Here is a 23,238-nt window from a genome sequence, read left to right as displayed (position 1 = left end):
TAGACCTCCTTTAGTTAGGATAGATCATAGACATATATAAACGATAGATCTCCTTTAGTTAGGATAGATCATAGACATATAACATAGACTCTCTTTTTAGTTAGGATAGATCATAGACATATATACATAGACTCTCCTTTAGTTAGGATAGATCATAGACATATATACATAGACTCTCCTTTATTAGGATAGCCTGACGCAGCCAGATGGTAGAGGTTAATCGCTATGGTACATAGGAGGGGGGAGAGAGGGCAGCCTGTCTGGTTCACGGTGGTAGGGGGGAAAGGGGAGATGGAGTCCATTTGTATGAACTGAGGCTAACCGGGTTGGCATAGAGCCAGTTTTGATCCAAGGATAAAATTCTGAATTAAAACCAAATTTCGTAGAAGAAAAAAACGAAGCGCCACTCCACTCTGTCGAGGCCTTCTCTGGCATCCAATGAGATAATCACCTCCCTGTGTTAGAACTGAGGGCCACTAATGTGTTTAGAAGCCTCCTTGTGTTATAGAATGAGTGCCCCCAAGCATGAAACCTGTTGGGTCCGGTGATATTAAACTTGAAGGACCTGCTGTAGCCTTTGGGCAAGGATTTTAGACAGGACTTGTAGGTCAACATTTAGAAGGGATTGGCTGTAACTACCGCCCACAGACATAGGATCTTTATCGTCTTAAGTGGAGAGAAAAGAGGCCTCATAACCAGGGTGGGGAGGCCGGCTCCCCCCTTGTAAGGATCGTTAACATGTTCTAAGGGCTGGTCAACAGCGCAGGAATACCTTAAAAAATTCAACATCTTATCCCTCCGCCTGGGGTTTTACCATTCTGAGATGACATGATTGCACTCTATGTACTTCTGTGACAGAAAATCGGTCAATCACAACACCCATACACAGATCTTCATTTACTAGGGAAACAGTTATTTTGCTATAAAGGGTTTATCCTCCTCCCCAAACATTGGTGAACATTGAGAGGCCATAGAGGTCAGAATAGAAAGAGGGGAATATGTTTGTTGATCCACTCAGGGTTTGAGGTGCCTTCACCTGAGTGGCTTTAATTTTGGTGACAGTCTCGAATAAAGCGGACTGTACATGGCCTGGTGAGCTTAACAATCTCCAGCGTTGTCACCAGTCCTCAAAATAGCGTTTCTGATAAGAATAACTGTTTTTTACTTTGCTATGTAGTTAATAAATCAAATTTTGATTGAAGTGGAGCACGTTCTTTAAAAGGGCGAGGTGGGAGCAACAGCATATAATTTGCAATTTTAGAAATCTCTTTTGGTAATCGATTTCTAGTTCGGCCCTCTCTAAGTTCTTTAGGTTGGAAAATACGACATAATTTGGCCACGCATATACGCCTTAAAAGTTTCCCATAAAGTACATCTAGATATTTCTGGAGAGCTTGATATCGAAGAACAAGGAAATCTGGTATTTAAGGAGTCTTTAAAGGAAGCCTGTGCTAGCAAAGAAGAGTTGAGTCCTCCATTGTCTAGAGGGGGGGGGACACGACTGGGGAACACGATTTCTGTAGACACAGGGGCATGAATCTGAGATAAAATATAATGGTAACCGCCACGAGCTAAAACCTCAGGCAGAAAATAATACCAAAAGAAAAAGTCAATCCTCGAATATGAGTGATGCGACGGGGAGAAAACGAAATAGGCTTTGTCTGAGTGGATGCCTAGCTCTCCATGGTGCAATAACCCTAAACGTGTTTATATGTGTCAGAACTTTAGCTGACTTAGCATAACACCGAGGGTTAGTGGAAGATCGTGCAAGGAGGCATTCTGAACAAATTGAAATCACCACCACATAATCAAGCTAGTGGTCATCAACTTTTGAAGAGAGGAAAAAAAAACCTGTGATGAATTTATACGCTCCCATGTGGGAAGCATATACACAGGCCATTATCAAAGGCATGTTGCTATAGTCTACCAGAGTGATCAAAATCGACGTTTCGGGCTTCACTGGAAGTTTTTGCTAATTCCAAATGGAACATTCTTGTGTATAAAGTGATGCGCCCCTCTCGGCCCTCACAGGGAATCTAGAAGAAATAATGCTCATCCACGGGAGTATATATATATATTATTATATATAATTATATATATATATTATTTGGGCGGTCAATCGATTAAAAAAATTAAACTAATTAATCGCAAACAAAAATTCTGTAATTAACGCGATGAATCTATCAATAAATGTATCAATATAAATTAAATGCATTTTTCGGAGACTGAAGCTTATAATGAATATTTATTTATGTAAAATGATCAAATTAATGTAGAATAAACACAGAGAAAGTATATTTAAATTCATTCATTTTATTGGCTTAAGGTGCACTATGCACAGTGCAAACGGAGAAAAGCCAGAATGAGGAAATTACGACGAGTGCCACACTCTTGTAGTGTAGACAGGGGTTTTGTTTTGAGGTGATATGTTAAGTCGTGTTACTTCTGTGGATTTAAATTCGGCTTGCAAACTGTGCAAATGCCGTTGTTTGTCCAACGAGCCGTCAGGCAACTTTTTTTTTTTTTTAATATCTTTCTTTATTGGAAGTACTGTAGCAGTCCAAGAACAATCCTGAATACATCATTCCTAACAGCAGAAACTTCCATTGCTTTTCTGTATTATGCTTTTTATCCTCCCACAATCCCTTACATATTACCCCCATAGAACAATAAGCAAATAACTACCAATAGGGACAAAATGATAAGTGACAAAAATAAATAAATAATAATAAAGAAAAATTAATAATAATAATAAAATAAATAAATAAAATAACAAAAAAAAAAAAACAACAAAAAAAAGGGGGGGGGGGGGGGGCTCAATCAGTGCAGTCAGGCAAAGATGTTAAAGATTCAATATGATGTAAGAGAGGTCTCCATGTCCTCTCAAATAAGCTCAAGGAACCTTGGAGGGAGAATCTGAGCTTTTCAAATTTTATGGACAGTAACACCTCCTTCACCCACCTGTCGTGATGGGGGGTTGAGAAAGTTTCCAGTTAAGAAGTATAAGTCGTCTAGCCAATAGGGTTGTAAATGCCAGAACAGTTTGCATCGTTTTAGAGGTACTAGGCTGTAGGGAAGTACCAAACAGAGCCAAGAGGGGGTCAGGGTAGATTGGAGTATTATATGCTAAACTAAGAGTCTTAAATATATCAGCCCAAAATGTGGCTAGCCTAGGACAAAACCAAAGCATATGAGAGTGATTGGCTGGGGATAGTTTACACCTATTACATGAGTCGGACACATTGGGGTATATTCGAGATAGCCTTAAATTAGTGTAGAATTTTTTTGTATTTTGCACTGCAGGAGGCCGTGTCTCGCACAGATTGAAGATGAGTGTACCAGTAGCAAGGCTCTTTGCCAATAATCCTCAGGAAACGTTTGTCCAAGTTCTTGTTCCCATGAATCCTTAGAGGAAGACACTGGGGTGTCAATAGCAAGGTTAATAAGGTTATAAATTATGGAAATTAGTCTTTTTTGTCCAGGGTCAAGAGATAGTAATGAATCCATCAGAGTATCTGGAGGGAGGCTAGGGAATGTAGGGTGCTGATTCTGGATAAAATGCCTTATCTGAAAAAAGCGAAATAAGTGGGATCTAGGCAGGTCGAATTTCTTTGAAAGCACATCAAAGGGCATGAAAGTCCCTTGGTTATAAAAGTCTTTTAATTTGGTCAGTCCTTTCTCTGACCACGTTCGGAAGGTCAAATCGGTGCAAGAGGGCATAAATAGGTGATTGTTCATTGTGGGGGCGAGGATTGAGGCTCTATGAAGGCCTAGGCTTTTCCTAATTTGAATCCAAATTTTAAGTGAGTTATACACTATAGGATTTGAGGTATAGTTGGCGGGGGTCAGTGGGAGTTGAGAGCAAACCAGGGATTGAAGAGAAAACGTAGTGGTGGATCTAAACTCCATGTCCACCCACGCCGGTCGTTCTACCCCTCCTGGGTTGGTGGTCAAGTATAAGAGCTTGTGAATATTACAAGACCAATAGTAGTGTAAGAAATTGGGCAACACTAAACCACCACGAGCCTTTGGGAGCTGTAACACAGATCTCCTGATGCGCGGATTTTTATTACCCTAGAGAAAAGAAATATTAATTGGTCAAGTGCTCTAAAAAAGATTTTTTTGATAAGAATAGGGATATGTGAGAAAAGATACAGAAATTTGGGCAAGACAACCATCTTAACCAAGTTGACACGACCAATTAGGGACAATGGGAGGCAGGACCATCTATCAAAATCTTGTTTGCACCTCTCAAGCAGAGGAGAAAAATTTGCAGGGAAAAGCTGGGTAATTGAGTTTGTGATGTAGACCCCCAAATACTTAAATCCATCTATTGAATATTTAAATGGGAAAGAAGACGAAGGTATATTCTTGGCTTGAGTGTTGATGGGGAAAAACTCGCTCTTTTGGAGATTCAGTTTGTAGCCTGAGTATGCCCCGAATTTATCGAGGATACTTAGAACCACCGGGAGAGAGGATGATGGTTCAGACATGTACAATAGGAGGTCGTCAGCATATAGCGACAACTTGTGAACTTTCCCTGCTCTAATGATGCCCTTAAACCCACTTTCCTGACGCAGCCAGATGGCTAGAGGTTCAATAGCTATGGTGAATAGGAGGGGGGAGAGAGGGCAGCCCTGTCTGGTTCCACGGTGAAGGGGGAAAGGGGCAGATTGGAGTCCATTTGTATGAACTGAGGCAACCGGGTTGGCATAGAGCAGTTTGATCCAAGATATAAATTCTGAATTAAAACCAAATTTCTGTAGAACGAAAAAAAGGAAGCTCCACTCCACTCTGTCGAAGGCCTTCTCTGCATCCAATGAGATAATCACCTCCACTGTGTTAGAACTAGGGCCACTAATGATGTTTAGAAGCCTCCTTGTGTTATAGAATGAGTGCCTCCCAAGCAGGAAACCTGTTTGGTCAGGTGATATTAAACTTGGAAGGACCTGCTGTAGCCTTTGGGCAAGGATTTTAGACAGGACTTTTAGGTCAACATTTAGAAGGGAGATTGGCCTGTAACTACCGCACAGCATAGGATCTTTATCGTTCTTAAGTAGGAGAGAAATAGAGGCCTCTAACAGGGTGGGAGGCAGGCTCCCCCTTGTAAAGGATTCGTTATACATGTTCTGAAGGGCTGGTGCAACAGCAGCAGAGAATAACTTAAAAAATTCAACAGTGGAACCCATCCGGACCTGGGTTTCCATTCTGAAGTGACATGATTGCCTCCTGTACTTCTGTGACAGAAATCGGTCTACCCAACACACCTACACAGATCTTCCTTTACTTAGGGAAAAGTTATTTGTTCTAAGGGTTATCCTCCTCCCAAACATCTGGTGAACATTGAGAGGCATAGAGGTCAGAATGGAAAGAGTGGAATATTTTGTTGATCTCAATAGGGTTTGAGGTGACTTCACTGAAGTGGCTTTAATTTTGGGGATCAGTCTAGATAAAGCGGCTGTACGAGCCTGGTGAGCTAACAATCTTCCAGCTTTGTCCCCAGTCTCAAAATAGCGTTGTCTGATAAGAAATAACTGTTTTTGTACTTTGCTAGTAGTTAATAAATCAAATTTTGATTGAAGTTGGAGACGTTCTTTATAAAGGGCGGAGGTGGGAGCAACAGCATATAATTTGTCAATTTTAGAAATCTCTTTGGTAATCGATTCTAGTTCGGCCCTCTCTAATTTCTTTAGGTTTGAAACATACGAAATAATTTGCCCACGCATATACGCCTTAAAAGTTTCCCATAAAGTACATCTAGATATTTCTGGAGAGTCATTGATATCGAAGAACAAGGAAATCTGTGTATTAAGGAAGTCTTTAAAGGAAGCCTGTGCTAGCAAAGAAGAGTTGAGTCTCCATTGTCTAGAGGGGGGGGACACGACTGGGGAACCTGATTTCTGTAGACACAGGGGCATGATCTGAGATAACAATACTATGGTACTCGCACGAGCGAACCTCAGGCAGAAAATAATTATCCAAAAGAAAAAAGTCAATCCTCGAATATGAGTGATGGACGTGGGAGAAAAAGGAAAAGGCTTTGTCTGAGTGGGATGTAGCTCTCCATGGGTCAATAACCTAACTGTGTTTATATGTGTCCAGAAACTTTAGCTGACTTAGATAACACCTGAGGGTTAGTGGAAGATCTGTCAAGGGAGGGATTCTGAACAAAATTGAAATCACCACCCATAATCAAGTAGTGGTCATCAACTTTTGGAAGAGAGGAAAAAAAACCTGTGATGAATTTATCATCGTCCCATGTGGGAGCATATACACAGGCCATGATCACAGGCATGTTGCATAGTCTACCAGAGATGATCACAAATCGACCGTTCGGGTCTTCAATGGAGTTTTCTAATTCAAATGGAACATTCTTGTGTATAAGGATAGCCGCCCCTCTCGCCCTCACAGGGAATCTAGAATGAAATACATGCTCTATCCAAGGGCGTTTGTTACGCTGGACTTCGGAAGTGCAGAGGTGAGTTTCTTGTAAAAAGAAAATGTCACCCCTAAGATGCTTTAAATGAGTCATTATCTTGTTACGTTTAACAGGATGGTTGGCACCCTTCAGGTTCCAGAAATAAAGCGGAGAGTCTTATCCTGAGTTGTCATGTTCTATAAAACAGAATAAATAAATAAATAAATCTGGAGTGACACCTCTCCCACACCTGACATGCAACTCCTGAGCCAAACAAAATAAAGGGGAAAATGAGAAAAAAAAAAAAAAAACAGAAACAAAAACAGAAAAAAGCCAATAAATCCCCTCCCAAGGCCCTCCCATCCTCCCCATACACTTGTACCTAACAAAGACAAAGATGCCCACTTCTTCAATCCTAACAGGATAAACCTTTCTACTTCCATATCTCTGCTCGGAAGGCATCAAGGTGAATAGAAAAAAAAAAAATCAATGCATACCACCTCTTAAAGAACACACATATAACTCTAGGATTACCAAGCTACTGAATCAGCTTAACCTTAATGTTTAGCTCAGGTAGATAGGCAGAGCGAAATACCGGACGAGTCACTTAAGCCCTCATATTAACCAACAGAGTAAGAACAGAGAAGGCGATTTTAGCATTTCCTGAACACAGTAAAAATGTGAGAAGAACAAATAATAATGGAGAAAAAAGTGAATATTTTCTCCTCGAATGAAACTTGAAGGCGAGCAGGAAAGAGCAGCCTGAACTTTATTCCTTTCTGATAGAAAGCCTGCTTGATCTTGTTGAAGCCATTCTTTCTTCGCAGTATTCGCGCTGACGTCAGGGTAACTCGAAGCCAATATCACGGTATTTAAGCTGGTGTTGTCTGGTCCAACGCAGCACCTTCTTCCTCTCCCGAAAACGGTGAAAGCACACCACGAAAGGTCTGGGCCTGCCTCCCGGACCAGGTTTAGGGGCTAGGGAGCGATGTGCCCTCTCGATCTCCGGGGGGTTAGTAAGATGTCGGGGCCGAGTTTTCCATCAGCAGATCAGATATGAACTGGACCGGGTCCAGGCCTTTTTCGCTGCCCTCAGGAATGTTAATTATCCGGAGGTTGACTCTACGAGACCTATTTTCAAGATCCTCAAGACGGTCCAGAAGAGATTTATTCTGGGCTTCCAATAGTTTCACTGTCTTTTCCGTGCTCGATATGCGTTCGAAGTTGTCCCGGCTAGTGTCTCTGCAGCGCTAGGCGGCTATTAAATCCTGTCACCAGTCTCCTGAAGGGCGTCCACTGAGGTCTGCAGTGGTTTATGACTCCAGAATTAAGGCTGACATGTCGTTCCGAGCGAGGCCCGTTGTTTTCCAATTCAGAAATTAGGGGCTCATTGATATGAGTCTGCGGAGTCGGTGGCGACACCAGGTGAGCTGCTGCTTCCATGCTCGCAGCCGCCATCTTAGAAAGTTTTCCAGCTACAGTTGCTGCCCCACCGGAGTGACCGGGCAGTTTGAAGCACTCGCCTTAGATTTAGAACCACTCATTTCCACGCCGGGTTGACTCTTTAGCTGTAATCCAGAGTTGTTTGTGCAGTTGTGGTATTTAAAATAGCAAATTAACAGTTCCACCGAGAGGCCTCTCAAAAGCGACTGTCTCCTACATCGTCACTACTGGGTCATCCGTCAGGCAACTTTTTAAAATGAAATGTTCCCCCTAAAAGTCCGTCCTTATCCATCTTTTCGCCATAGACTCTCCTTTAGTTAGGATAGATCATAGACATATATACATAGACTCTCCTTTAGTTAGGATAGATCATAGACATAATATACAAGACTCTCTTTAGTTGGATAGATCATAGACATATATACATAGACTCTCCTTTAGTTAGGATAGAATCATTAGGTGACCATCATCATCGATAGACTCTCCTTTAGTTAGGATAGATCATAGACATATATACATAGACTCTCCTTTAGTTAGGATAGATCATAGACATATGAACAGACTCTCCTTTAGTTAGGATAGATCATAGACATATATACATAGACTCTCCTTTAGTTAGGATAGATCATAGACATATACATAGATGCCTCATTGAGCAGGTTGGTCCGTTGCTGCGATACGTTACGTCCGCCATATTGGATGTGGCAGATCTGCCCGTAAACTAATACAAGCAGGACCGGTTTTAGCTGTGGGCAATGTGGGTGACCGTGCAGGGCGCAGTCTTCGTGAGGGCTTTAAGTTAATGCCTCTTATACACCCATTCACACACACACACTAATATATCTGGGAAACAAAGCTCTACTTTGCCACATCCAAAATGGCGGCCGCCACCGGAAGTAAACAAAACCGCGTTAATTGCGTTAATTTTTTTTAACGCATCAATTCTTTAAAATTAATCGACAAAATTAACGCGTTAATTTTGACAGCACTAATATATATATATGAGAGAGAGATAGTAATTTTATAAATTACAACAAAAGAATGATCTCAAACAGGAGTTTGTTGCAGTGCTGTTGACATGATGTTCTGTGTCGTTTCAGTCACGCTGTCTAACATCACTCAGCTGGTCCTCAGCCACAACAAGCTCACAGGTAAGCAGCTCTCTCACAGAACCAAGCTCTTGACTTGTGAACGGTAAAAATCATACTCCATTTACGCAATCTACATAAACATACAAATAAATGAATACAGCTAAGAAATGCATGAATGAAGCCATGAATACAGCAACATACAATTAATGACTGAATGAGTACCCCTGCATACCAGATAAGGCCATGTGTTGTGAGAGAACAAAGTGTTCCAAAACTCAACCAGTAACCAGTGTTAATGGTTATGGCAAACCAAACTATATGAAAGCCTGAAGGTGACTGCATATGAATGATAATGTCAACTTGAAAATTAAATTATACAGTATATTCCACAATAGTATGGTCATTTCTCACATATGTATGTATTATTTGAATATAAATAAATTGCATTTTCATTTTCACATAACTCATACAGGTGTGTTATGACCATATTAAAATTAAAATTAAAATGGAAAAGCTGTTTTACACTGTGCCCCACTGTACCATGGACAGTATTCAAATGACAATGAAAATGCAACATAAACAATAACCTGATTTTCCTTTTTATAGAAGTTATATTTAAATTAAAATGAAAACAGCATGTGACATTTCATTTTCAAAGACTTAAGCTGCTATACAGCAGACAATGTTTCAGTACATTAAGTGAAACTGTGACTGAAGTCTTACATGTCATCATTTTAATTCATTTAATTGTGAGTAGAAGAGCGTAACAGGTCCGAGGATTCTCTGTCAAAGGCCAGGGGCCTCATGTAAAAAGCATGCGTACGCACAAAAAAGGGGCGTACGTCCTTTTCCACGCTCACGTTCAAATGTATCAAACGTGAAACAATCGTAGAAATGTGCGTGCCCCACGCCAATTTCATAGCTGTCGTACGCACGTTTCTACAGCTATTGTTCCTTTGGCGACACTTAGAGGTGAAGCTGGGAAACTGTTAATAATGTGAAAACAAGTAGTCATTAGAGTGATGTGCACATCAGAGACACACTTATGAACTATTAACACACGCAGGTGTTTGCAATTATATAAGTGGATATAAAAGCATGCGCAATGTGATTAAGAAAATGATATTAACAAAGACAGCGTTAGCGTTGTTAGAGGACCTTGCAACGGACCGCCGTGAGCGATTTAAGGAACGCAAGGATTTACTTGCAAACCATGATAATTGGCTCATAAGCCGATTTCGGTTACCAAGGCCAGTGTTACTGGAGTTACTGCAGAGCTGCGGCCGGCCCGAGAGCGCAACGGGGGCCGGCGGGCCGGCTGCCTGACTGCGCTGGGGTTCCCGGCAACAGGGGCATTCCAGCGGGAGCTGGCCGATCGGTCAGGAGTGTGCCAGTTAACCCTGAGCCGAGCCATGCCAGCTGTGTGGGACGGAATCATCCGAATGTCTTCCTGGTACATCAGATTCCCGTACAATGCTGTTGAACAGGCCGACATTAAAGCACAGTTTGCAGCGAGAGCCGGTTTCCCTAATGTAATCGGAGCTATTGACTGCACACACATTGCTATAAAAGCGCCATCACAGGATGATTTTTTTTATGTTAGTAGGAAACATTTTCATTCCATCAATGTTCAAATCATATGTGATGCGCGAATGCAGCTAACTAACATCGTGGCAAGGTGGCCTGGTTCAACGCACGACTCATTCATTATGACTAACAGCATTGCTGAGAACAGGCTGGAGACTGGCACGGTGCGCGATGGGTGGCTTCTATTCGTTTAATTGTCCCGTATGTAACGCTGGATTACATACGAAACAATTAAACGAATAAACTCTTTACTTACCCAGAAGCCGTGCCAGTGTGCCAGTGCATATTTGGGCATGTGCGCATTCAAATATCATGTTTTTGGTTTTCTTTATTTTCTGCTGGTGAAATTAGAGCTGCAGAGCTTTCTAACAAGCCCCTGATTGTCTCCCTGTGTTCAGTATTCTTGTCAGTAAAAGCGGGCGTAAAATGTCAGCCGCAGCGCCACACCTGTCCACACCTGTGTGTGCGCTGCTCGCATCCCACGGCATTTCCAGCCTCACACACACGCTCCCACTCACGTCTTTTTTTTTGGTCATATTTATCCCTGTTGACAGGGAACCAAACAGAATCTCCACTTCATTCACTAGAATCTTTAGCTTAGACTCTGTGAAATTCATTTTCTTTCCTTTGTTCATCGCGTTATCTGATCGGGCAAAGAGGTGAATCTCAGGTCCAGGGCCTATTTAAATAGATTTGCATATGTAAATGGGGCGTGGACAGGGAGGAGTTGCACGTGCGCTCAATTCCACGTTGATTGGCATGTACAAAAGAAACGTGCTTGGATCCATGCGAACGCACACTTTGATACATCTGAATATTTTTGTGCGTACGACAGTTTCCGGGTTCTGGCGTACGGCAAGTTTTAGTAGGAAATCCACGCAAGTATTTGTACATGAGGCCCCAGGTCTGTTACTGAAACTGGATTTCCTGAATGTGTTACATGTGCTGTGTATCTTAACACACAGGGCTGATTTCATTCTGAATGCCTGTTTCATATTCTAAAGGGGCAGCTCCTCTTACTGCTATATTGTTATATGATTCTAGCAAGAATTAATTCTACAATAATTTTAAACACTAACAAAATGTATTTATATCCACTGGATAGTTAGCAGTTCATTGTATTAATTTTGTTTACAATTAGCTTTAACAATGTACTTTATTTTATGACTGAAATATTTTGGATGCTGTGATGTGCTGTGAAAATATCTAATGCAACAAAAAATCTATATCAGACACTAAATTTTTCTTCCGGCACTTTAAGGGGAGACTTTTGTACAGAGAGAGCTGCTTCCATGTTGGAAAGCCATGCTACCTACTTAAGTAAAACATATGCTACTGACATAAACCATAAATAAAAACTATATTTCTACAAAAGGTGTATGTCGTCTGTGAATGGAGTGAAGGTGGAGACTGGGCTTGACTGACATTAGAATCCCAATCTTTTATCACAGTCTGCCCCTTGATATGCTGTTGACTCAATCACAACCAGGCATTAATGAAACATCAGTTTATTTAAAAAGTGTGACACTGTCCACTGTCCCTCCAGATCATCATGGAAGCTACTGATGATTATTAATCATCCTTCTTTTGCCATAACTTGTTTATATTTCTTTATATATGAATGGACAGCTGTCAGCCACGGTGAGCAACCATCCTCAGTGACACTCCTCGTGTGAAGGTGAATATAGTCCTTGTTGCAATATTCAGTGGTGACCAGCAGAGGTCAGCACACATTAAGCTGTGTTTTAGCTGTGTCATGAAACATTTAAATTACCAAAAGTTTGAACTGTGTATTAACATCATGATATTATCTGTTTATTCTTTAATATAATATAATACTAATTTGTCATTTTTATCTCAAAATTTGTATTCCTTCCCTTATTTTATGTGAGCAGGAAAGCAGATCACATGATGAAATCTGAATCTACCATCAGAAATTCTAACATATTAAAATACTTACTGTATAAAACAGAAGGTTACCACAAAGTGATGAAGCAGTTTTTCCCTTCATTACTCTAATGACAGTCTTCCAGTCACTTTTTTTTTGTTTAGTTGAATCTATTTTACGCTGTGGGAAACATTTTGACAGGATAGTATGAAAGTAAAAGTGTTTTATTATTTAATAATCCACATTGGTATTAGAAGCAAAAATCTCAGATAAAGTACATTGTTATACAAATTGTAGAAATAACATTGGATGTTATTTTCATCGGATAGGTGTGTTAGTGCATCATTCCTCAGTGCTCTCTGATTCTGTGACATGTTCAGCTTCTGGTGTTTTTTCTAATCTGCTGCTGGAGATGAAAAGATTGTAGACATCTCACTCCATAAAAGCTCAGATTAGACACAAATGGGGATACTATAATTAGCACAGTTACCTACCTGCAGGCACTCTTAAGGTATGCTCAGTAACACTAGTCTTCCAAACTAGCTGTCAGCTGTCCCAGCCGGTACGGCCTCTGAAAGTGGCAGTAAATATCACTGTTATGTTATATTCATTCTATCAGTATCATTTAGTGATCCTACAAATACAGCCGGGCTGTCAGACAGGAGGCAATATTGCTGCTGTATGAAGGTAGCAAAGACTTTTTATTTATTTATTTATTTATTTATTTTATTCTTTTACATTTATTTAAATGTTTTCTTTTAATCTGATCGGCTTTGTCATTTGTGAAAATACACTTACTTCCTCTAACTTAATACTTATCCTTTAAAAATAACGGCACAGAACTTATATATATGAACCACATATATGTGGTTCATAATGACATATATGTGGTTCATAAGCCTGCATCAATGCAGACTCTGTGTTGGAGGGATATATAACCCCCTCCTGCTTAACAGAAATCAGTTTTGAACAGTACTTGAAGTGGCAGAGCCTCCATGAATGCACAAACGGAGTGAGAGTGGTGAATGGGAAGCTGAACGTCTGAATGTCACCTGTCATTGCCTTCATGGAGTTTTGTTCCTCAAACTCACCAACATACATACTGATATTCAGCGGTTCCCCAGCTACACTAACACACAGCAGGGCCCATATGGAAATCAATATCATATATTGTACAAAGGACCTTTATAAATACTGTAGGTCTGTCCACCGGGATAGAAGGTTGTGGTGTTCCATTGATTGAGCTCTAGTCAGTGGCCCATAGAGAGAGAGGCCAGCTAAATGAAGTGGATCTGTGACACCCTCTGTGAACCAGTGAAACCTTTAGAAACCAGCAGCTCTTTACTGACTCTCAGACACAACACAGACCATCTATTTGTTGGCTGTTGTACTGTAAACAATGGCACTGTGACCTGTCCTGCAGGGCTGATGTGTCCTGGTTTCACTCTGTCTACTCCCGCCCAGTGACACTCACCTCTGTAGTGAAGTGCTTCAAGCAACTGCTCAAGGATTCCATCTTCTCCTCTCCCAAACCATCCCATCCCATTCTTTGGAAAACATGGTAAACCGTTTTCTTACCGTCTGAACCAATGAGCAGAAGCACACATCGTCCATAGTCCACCATAGTCCCTTCATACTGGGGACCTGGGACCTCTGTGCATGACAATCCTGGATCCTTGACTTCCTGATTGATAGACCCCAGGTGGTAAGAGTGGGTGGACACACATCATCCACCCTCATCCTTAACATGGGAGCACCCCCAGCCTGTTTCCAGTGCTCTGCTGTGATTAAATGACCAATCTTTCATGATGTAAAATGTGATATTTTCAAATGACTTGTCTGACCAACATCCTTACTCGATGAATAGTTAGACCTCAACAGCTCTGGGGCCTCATGTACGAATACTTGCGTGGATTTCCTACTAAAACTTGCCGTACGCCAGAACCCGGAAACTGTCGTACGCACAAAAATATTCAGATGTATCAAAGTGTGCGTTCGCATGGATCCAAGCACGTTTCTTTTGTACATGCCAATCAACGTGGAATTGAGCGCACGTGCAACTCCTCCCTGTCCACGCCCCATTTACATATGCAAATCTATTTAAATAGGCCCCGGACCTGAGATTCACCTCTTCGCCCGATCAGATAACGCGATGAACAAAGGAAAGAAAATGAATTTTACAGAGTCTGAGCTAAATATTCTAGTAAATTAAGTGGAGATTCTGTTTGGTTCCCTGTCAACAGGGATGAATATGACCAAAAAAAGACGTGAGTGGGAGCGTGTGTGTGAGGCTGGAAATGCCGTGGGATCCGAGCAGCGCACACACAGGTGTGGACAGGTGTGGCGCTGCGGCTGACATTTTACGCCCGCTTTTACTGACAAGAATACTGAACACAGGGAGACAATCAGGGGCTTGTTAGAAAGCTCTGCAGCTCTAATTTCACCAGCAGAAAATAAAGAAAACCAAAAACATGATATTTGAATGCCACATGCCCAAATGTGCATTGGCACACTGGCACGGCTTCTGGGTAAGTAAAGAGTTTATTCGTTTAATTGTTTCGTATGTAATCCAGCGTTACATACGGGACAATTAAACGAATAGAAGCCACCCATCGCGCACCGTGCCAGCCTCCAGCCTGTTCTCAGCAATGCTGTTAGTCATAATGAATGAGTCGTGCGTTGAACCAGGCCACCTTGCCACGATGTTAGTTAGCTGCATTCGCGCATCACATATGATTTGAACATTGATGGAATGAAAATGTTTCCTACTAACATAAAAAAAATCATCCTGTGATGGCGCTTTTATAGCAATGTGTGTGCAGTCAATAGCTCCGATTACATTAGGGAAACCGGCTCTCGCTGCAAACTGTGCTTTAATGTCGGCCTGTTCAACAGCATTGTACGGGAATCTGATGTACCAGGAAGACATTCGGATGATTCCGTCCCACACAGCTGGCATGGCTCGGCTCAGGGTTAACTGGCACACTCCTGACCGATCGGCCAGCTCCCGCTGGAATGCCCCTGTTGCCGGGAACCCCAGCGCAGTCAGGCAGCCGGCCCGCCGGCCCCCGTTGCGCTCTCGGGCCGGCCGCAGCTCTGCAGTAACTCCAGTAACACTGGCCTTGGTAACCGAAATCGGCTTATGAGCCAATTATCATGGTTTGCAAGTAAATCCTTGCGTTCCTTAAATCGCTCACGGCGGTCCGTTGCAAGGTCCTCTAACAACGCTAACGCTGTCTTTGTTAATATCATTTTCTTAATCACATTGCGCATGCTTTTATATCCACCTATATAATTGCAAACACCTGCGTGTGTTAATAGTTCATAAGTGTGTCTCTGATGTGCACATCACTCTGATGACTACTTGTTTTCACATTATTAACAGTTTCCCAGTGTCACCTCTAAGCGTCGCCAAAGGAACAATAGCTGTAGAAACGTGCGTACGACAGCTATGAAGTTGGCGTGGGGCACGCACATTTCTACGATTGTTTCACGTTTGATACATTTGAACGTGGGAAAGGACGTACGCCCCTTTTTTGTGCGTACGCATGCTTTGTACATGAGGCCCCTGTTCTTCATTATCAGTGCTCTTCCTCTTTAAGATCAGTGTTGAACTCATCTGATCTTCAGATTGGTGGAGCTCATCTATTATTATTTTCAAGAGTCACAAATCAAAGTGCTGATTACTTTTATAAAAGCTGCTGATTCATGGTAAGTCTAATATGACTTATTTTGTGGGTATGCAGTTGTACTACGTCCACAGTTTAATTTTTGGCAAAAACAAAGTGGTCACTCACATTTTTTCTTCCTCCTGGACAACAGATTATTCCAACAGGTTCTTCAAGTGTTTGGATGGGTAGATATTTCCCCCTTGATCCTGCATATAGTTAATGAACAAAGAGCTACAGAAACAAACTGGTCTGAAATCGTGCCTAAGTGACTCAGACATTTTCACTTTTTTCATTTTTATGTAGTTTTTGTGGCAGTCTTCATCTGAGTGTCACCATCTGTCTATCATTACAATTCACTACGTGCTTTACCCCTTCATAAGTAGAAAGTGAAAGAACTTCTGTATTGTGATGCTACACAAACACACACTCTCACATACACACACAGAGGTCCCTTGGACATAGTATCAGTATGCACAGATGTCACTTCTCTAACACTCATTCTCCTGGCAGCATTCAGGTCAGGGCCTGCTTGGTTTACTCTTCCACTGCTTTCATATCTCTTCTTCCATTGATCAACCTGATAATCCCATAAACTTCCTGATCTGTGGCTGTAGACGATAGGGGAAAAAACATGGAAGTGAAGCGAGAAACTGCAATATGTGTTCAAATGTCAACATGTAGAGTAGCACAAATTAAGGCAGCTGATGGGTCTTAACCACTGTATATGTGTGTGTGTCTGTCTGTGTGTCTGTCTCTCTGTCTGTGTCCGTCTGTCCGTCTGTCTCTCCTCTGTATGTGTGTTTTGCAGCGGTACCTGCTAATATCTCTGAGCTGAAGAACGTGGAAGTTCTCAACATGTTCAATAACCAGATTGAAGAGCTGCCTACTCAGATCAGCAGTCTGCAGAAGCTGAAGCACCTCAACCTCGGGTATATCATATGTACTACTCTTTAAATCGTTACACACACACACACACGCACACACACACACACACACGCACACACACACACACACACACACACACACACACACACACACCATCCCTTTCTTCTTCTCTGTCACATATTACCCAACTAAATTACAATGCAATTCAAGTGTTTATTTTGCATTTTGAACAGTTCAACAAACAAGTACCATTAAGGTAAATCCATTACTATTGTGGATTGATTTGCCTAAACTTTTATGGGGCAGCCATAAATTTAACATTGACATGACTGACATAAAAAGAACAAACAGACAGTATTACACGGCATACACTACATCCAATGTACACTATTGTGCCAAAATATTAGGAACACTGTCAACAGCATTAGATTGTGCAGGTGTCCCAATACTTTTGTACATACAGTACATATCTAGAATAGTGCTTTTCAAATATGCAGTGAAAAACTTGCAACCCTCTGAAACAGAATTTCAGCATCTGTTACAGAAATATAATACTCAGATATTCAAGAACGTTTAACACACAAACAGGCTTTAAACAACTTCTCTGAGAGGGTCAGGATAGAAAGACCAAGTATATTTTCTTAAGGAAAATATCCAAATTTGTATCATACTACTGAAAGGTTGGTATTACTGGTAAAGAACAAATACACACTATTACACATTATACACCACATCTAACATAGATCTGGTAACAGTCACTTCTCAAATATGCAATTAAAATCTTACAAACCTACACTCTGAAACAGCGGAGTTTCAACATTTAAATGTTCATTAAAAATGAACAGCTTAAGGTGTCTAACATTGACTGGATCCTCATCAGCACCATGGACGACGAGTATTTTGAGGATGTGGTTACTGACATCACTCTGGTTGTCCTCCTGCATACAACGTACAACAGAAAAGAAGAATGTTATTGAGAAACAAATAATAGAATTCATGAATCGTTCAAAGTGACTTCATTATCAGGGAAGAATGAATGCAAGAATATAGGGGTGGGCGGTATAAAAGGTATAAACGGTATGCGGTATAAATTTGACCAACGGTAGAGATTTTGGGTTATACCTTCCTATCGCGATAGTTCATTGCGTCACCACAACAAGGAAGGAAGAAAAATGGCTGCGAGCAGTGAGCGCATGGAGGAGGAGGAGCTCGTAAAAAAGACCGGCTCAACGTCTGTGATATGGACATGGTTTGGCTACAAGGTGCCAGATAGTGCTCAGGAGAACATATTCTGCAGGATATGCCGGGCGACAGTGATCGCTAAACATGGAAACACAAGTAACCTGTTTTATCATTTAAAAGCCAAACACGTTCTGGAATATGAAGAAAGCCAACGTATGCGTGGTGACGCGCAAAAGCCAAGCCAGTCTTTGGGTGGAAGGAAAAAAGTTGGCACTACACAACAGCAGTCTATCACCCAGGCATTTTCAAAAGGCGTAGCGTATGATAAAAAAAGCCAGCGGTGGACTGACATAACGAAGTCCATCGCAATATTTTTGTGCAAAGACATGGTGCCTTTCCAAACCGTAGAGAGAAGCGGCTTTTTAGGCATGGTGAAGACGCTTGATCAACGTTACGTGGTACCAAGCCGCAAATATTTTAGCCAGGTGGAAGTGGCCAGACTGCATGACGAGGTTCGCAATGAAGTGTTAAAAGAGCTTTGTGACATAAAACACTATGCAACCACCACGGACTTGTGGTCGAGTCGCACTATGGACCCGTATATCAGCCTGACAATCCACTTCATTAACGACGACTGGAAGTTGTGCGGCAAATGTCTGCAAACATCGTATTTCCCTGACGACCACACAGGGGAGTTGATTGCCCAGGGACTCAGGGAAGCGCTCGAGTCATGGGAACTTGACGAAGAGTTGCAGGTATGCATCACCACTGACAACGGCGCTAATGTCGTTAAAGCAGTGGGACTCAATGATTGGACAGGACTCCAGTGCTTCGGCCACAGGCTTCACCTGGCCATTGGTAAGTTTATATTTTTTGTTGGATAATGGCAAGCATAGCCAGTTCTTTGCTTGATACAATGCTGCCCTACAAAGGCAAAGTGCAGTGCTATAGAAGTTTATTCGTCTTAAAGGGCCAGAAGACAATTTCACTACACGCCTACAGTGAATACACTGGCAAGTGGAACCATTCGCAATCCCGTTACAATAGTGGTGATGTTTTATGTACTTATGTAATAGGAAATGAGATATAGTTACAAGACAAAGCAGGTGTTACAAAAATCAGCTATCACCACAAATAATTAATTAACAATAAATTAACTTCTAAACTCAATTTGAAAAATATGTAGTTGTTGCATTTTGGCTTTGTAGGGCACAATGGGCACTGGTCACAATGGACACAAGTTTAACTGTCATTAAAAAACAGAGAAATTCTGTCCTGTAGATTTGACACAACATGAGTATCAACTGCCATGTCCTTAATATTGTACAGATAGCCTACCTGTTTTTCTGGAAATGTAGATGTGTCAAAAAAGCCTTCATCATGGAATTGAACAGATATTGTTTTGTATTGTAATCTGGTATTAGATTGTGCTTGTATTTAGACCCATATCTTGATGTACTCTAGTATTATGTGTTTTGTTACTGGAGCTGGACCAATAATCTCTCACAATTTTGTCAACAGAAGCGAGTTTGAAGGAGCCCCGGATTGACCGTGCAGTTGGAGTGTGTAAGAAAATTGTGAGTGCATTTTCTTACACAAATAAGAGGAGAAAAGCATTGGCCAAAGCCCAGGCTGAGCTACACCTGCCTCATCACCGCCTCATCACAGAGACTCCAACAAGATGGGGGTCACGGCAGCAAATGATTGAGAGGGTGCTAGAGCAGGAGAAAGCGATCACACAGGTCCTGAAAGAGGACAAAAAAAACAGGCACCTGGTACCTACTTGGCAGGACATTGATGTCTTGGAGTCAGTAAACAAGGCCCTCAGTCCACTGATGGAGTTCACAGATGCACTTTCTGGCGAGGACTATGTTAGTGTGTCCTATCTTAAACCTGTGCTCCATGTCCTTAACAACAAGGTTCTGGCTCCAGGTGATGATGACACAGAAGAACTAACAAAGCATATGAAGAGGGCCATTCTCCAATACTTAAATGAAAAGTATGCTGATCCTGCCACTGATGACGTGCTGGATATGGCCTCCTTAGTTGATCCACGGTTCAAAATATCATACATAGCAGACAACCGAAAAGATTACATCAAGACAAAAGCAGTGGCAGAAATTCAGGCCCTGTTGGAAAAGCACTTGTCAGCTGCATCATCCACACATTCACCACCACATACCAGCACAGCAGCTGCTGAAGCTGGACAGGCCAAGAAGGTTAAGCGCAGACTGGGCAGCTTTTTCAAAAAGGCATCCATTCCTGGCCCAGCTGCTCTCGCTGACAGAGATGCCATTGAGGTAGAGCTACAAAGCTACCTGCAGGCACTGGATGTGGATGGAGAGGCCGACCCATTAGAGTGGTGGAAGCTGCACCAGGCAAATTTTCCTAGAGTGGCAAGCCTGGCCCGGAAGTACTTGTGTATTCCGGCAACCAGTGCACCATCAGAAAGGGCATTTAGTACAGGTGGCAATATTGTTACGTGCCACCGAGCTGCACTAAAGCCAGAGAATGTGGACAGGCTTGTGTTCTTGGCTAAAAATTTGCCGTAAATGTGTAAAAATGATGTTCAGTGTTTGCTTGCATGTATGAGAGAAGCACAAAAACAAACACAAAATTTTGTTTACAGAAACGAAACCAAAGGAAGCTATTGGAGTTGAAGTACTGTAGCATAACTACCTCTAAAGTTTCTTAAGTTTATTGATTTTGCACTCCATTTGATAATTTTGTGTCTATATGTTTGTTTACAGGCTTGAGTTTACCTTTAAAGTTGATTGTTTTGCACATTCAAGTCATTTTCAATTTTGTGTTTCCTATATATGTTTGGGTATGTTTGTTTACAGGCTTGAGTTTACCTCTAAAGTTGATTGTTGTTTTGCACATTCAAGTCATTTTCAATTTCAAAGTTACCCATTTTACCTTGTTGTACTATTTTTTATTATTTAAATATCATGCATGTTTATATTCCATGTTAAGAAACTTGAAAGTGAAGTTACTTGTTTTATGTTTTGTACAATTACAGTTTTGCACAATAAATTTTCTTGGCATATTCTTGACTTATGTTATTTAATAGTTTAAAAAACAGCTTCCTGCTTGAATGCTTTTACCATGGGCTCTGGTGCCTATTAAGAAGCTGTTAATACTGTTAACAGTTAGTACTGTAACATACCAAAGTATACCGTGATATATACCGTCTACCGTCTATGGTTCAAATTATACCGTGATATAAATTTTAGGCTATATCGCCCACCCCTACAAGAATATCTCTGTTCCGTTGTCTGCTTTCCTCTTAACTTGGACATTAGATTAACTTGTCGTAAAATTTATTTTTGAATGATTAAAATCATGCTATACCAAGCAGTCTTCAAAAAGTTCCTCTTCCTCGGTCCGCACATCACGAAGTTGCTGTGGGCTACACAACACACGGCACAGCCATGCTACTAGCCGTGCTAACTATCTTCTTGTCAAAGAAAGTGTCTTTGTATGAAGCAGCTGGTCTCTCAGAGACTCAGAGGCCTCTGTCTCTGTCAGTAAACGCGTGTACGTTAGTGCAGCCCTCCACTTACAGCCAGCCCGGACTAATGTAGCGTTATGCTAACTTTAAATGAACTTATGGACAGTAACATATCTTTGCGTCAAACTATCAAAATACATGCGGGCCTATATGTTATCACAACTTTGAAACAGAACGGTAACAGCTTACCTGCAGATGACTGTTGTACGTGCTACACCTTGCTCTTTGATCCTGTAACGTCCGGTGGTGCAGAGCCAGTCCTGTTGTGTTGTGCACATGCGCCATGCGTGCGTTTCAAAGTGCTACACTTTCAGAGTAAAATTTATGTAGTATTTCTAGGTTTGGTACATACAACTATCAATCATTTAAATAGTATGAGGAAAACTAAAGTAAAACTTTCTCATCCCCTATAGTTAAAAAGGTAGAAATTACGACAGTTACTATAATAGAGTTTACTACACCAAAAAGTCACTTTTTTCAGTGTGTAGGCCAGGCTTCTTTACTGTCTGATCATCCTCCAAACCCACACACACACCCACAAACACACATCATGTTCTACTGAGGTCACTAGAGTCCCCTTTCCATCTCTGTCTCTAGTCTCCACAGTAAAACCCAAATCGGCCCCTCAGGCTGTTCCAGCCCAGAATTGGGTACAGTGTTAGCTTTGAACTTTTGAACCTTCCTACTTGATTTGGTTCATAAGGCTGTATGACAAGACAGAGAACAAATAAGTAAGTCAGAGTTGTTTTTAAAAGTTGGTCTAAATGCAGGTTCAATCACACTTCAGTTGAAACACACCTAATCTGCCTTAGAGTGACATACCACCAGCATTTTCTGCATAGGTAATGCTTAAACAGACAGTACATGTCTGAGTATGTGTACACTCAAACATACACAGCTGTGTGTACCAGTGACAGGAGGATTAGGAGAGGAGCCTGAGTGTGTATTGATCCACAGACAAACATCATCTGGATAGTGTAAGCCTCATACTGCTATTCACACTGTGCATTCACTTTTCATCATCTGTTTATTTTTCTGTTGCTTGTGTGTGTTTGTCAGTGGACATGTGATCAGTGTGTGAACCTTGTAAGTGCTTAATCTAATTTGTCAAACACAGATAACAGAATTGAAATACAAGTCATCTCTGTGACCGGTCCATTCTTTGTGCACACAAACACAAACAGCTGATTATTTGGTCACTCTGCCATTGAGGACAGAGCTGTTTGGAAACACCAGCTCAACATTCAGGAATATTTTAGATGATTTCTGTCATTAATTATTGTAGATTATACCAAATAAATAGTATTCATTTCAGGTCCACAACAGCACAGCAGTCATGAGTCAATACTAAATCTACCCTTCAGAAGAAAAAAAAGTGTCTACCACAATATGAAAACACAATCCAGCATTCAAAATGGCTGTAAAATTCAGACAAAAAGTCAACATGCTTCTTCTCATTATATGAAGCAGTTTGTTTTCCAACAAAGTGTGAGCTAATCTAATAATTTAGCCAACATGGCTCAGTGAATTTAACATTCCTCTCCTCTGACTGTCTTGTG

The 23,238-nt window shown here is 41.3% G+C and overlaps 2 protein-coding genes across 8 annotated transcripts in view; both read left to right on the top strand.

Moving 5' to 3' along the window:
* The window catches only part of rsu1 (Ras suppressor protein 1), a 128,560-nt gene that overhangs the window by 41,500 nt on the left and 63,822 nt on the right, over window positions 1-23,238 (top strand). For all 7 annotated transcript variants that reach the window (XM_019253909.2, XM_019253912.2, XM_019253913.2 and 4 more), the window contains exons 3-4: window positions 8,962-9,012; window positions 16,907-17,027. In XM_019253909.2, coding sequence (XP_019109454.1) covers window positions 8,962-9,012; window positions 16,907-17,027 — 172 coding nt within the window. The remainder of the gene's footprint in view (window positions 1-8,961; window positions 9,013-16,906; window positions 17,028-23,238) is intronic.
* LOC104938574 (zinc finger BED domain-containing protein 1-like) lies at window positions 18,402-20,844 on the top strand. The gene is made up of 2 exons (XM_010754977.3): window positions 18,402-19,023; window positions 19,687-20,844. The coding sequence occupies exons 1-2, from the start codon at window positions 18,552-18,554 to the stop codon at window positions 20,715-20,717; spliced, it is 1,503 nt and encodes a 500-aa protein (XP_010753279.2). The 5' UTR covers window positions 18,402-18,551; the 3' UTR covers window positions 20,718-20,844.

This window comes from Larimichthys crocea, chromosome I (genome assembly GCF_000972845.2).
Source record: "Larimichthys crocea isolate SSNF chromosome I, L_crocea_2.0, whole genome shotgun sequence".
NCBI classification, from domain to species: domain Eukaryota; kingdom Metazoa; phylum Chordata; class Actinopteri; family Sciaenidae; genus Larimichthys; species Larimichthys crocea.
Note: the sequence above shows the minus strand (reverse complement) of the source record. Positions and strands in the feature narration are given on the sequence as shown.

Bases quoted from the DNA above. Each gene is read 5' to 3' on its own strand.
- LOC104938574 (XM_010754977.3), top strand. From the start codon at position 18,552: ATGGTGCCTTTCCAAACCGTAGAGAGAAGCGGCTTTTTAGGCATGGTG. The intron at 19,024-19,686 runs GTAAGTTTATAT...TTTTGTCAACAG, and splicing joins CAGGCTTCACCTGGCCATTG to AAGCGAGTTTGAAGGAGCCC.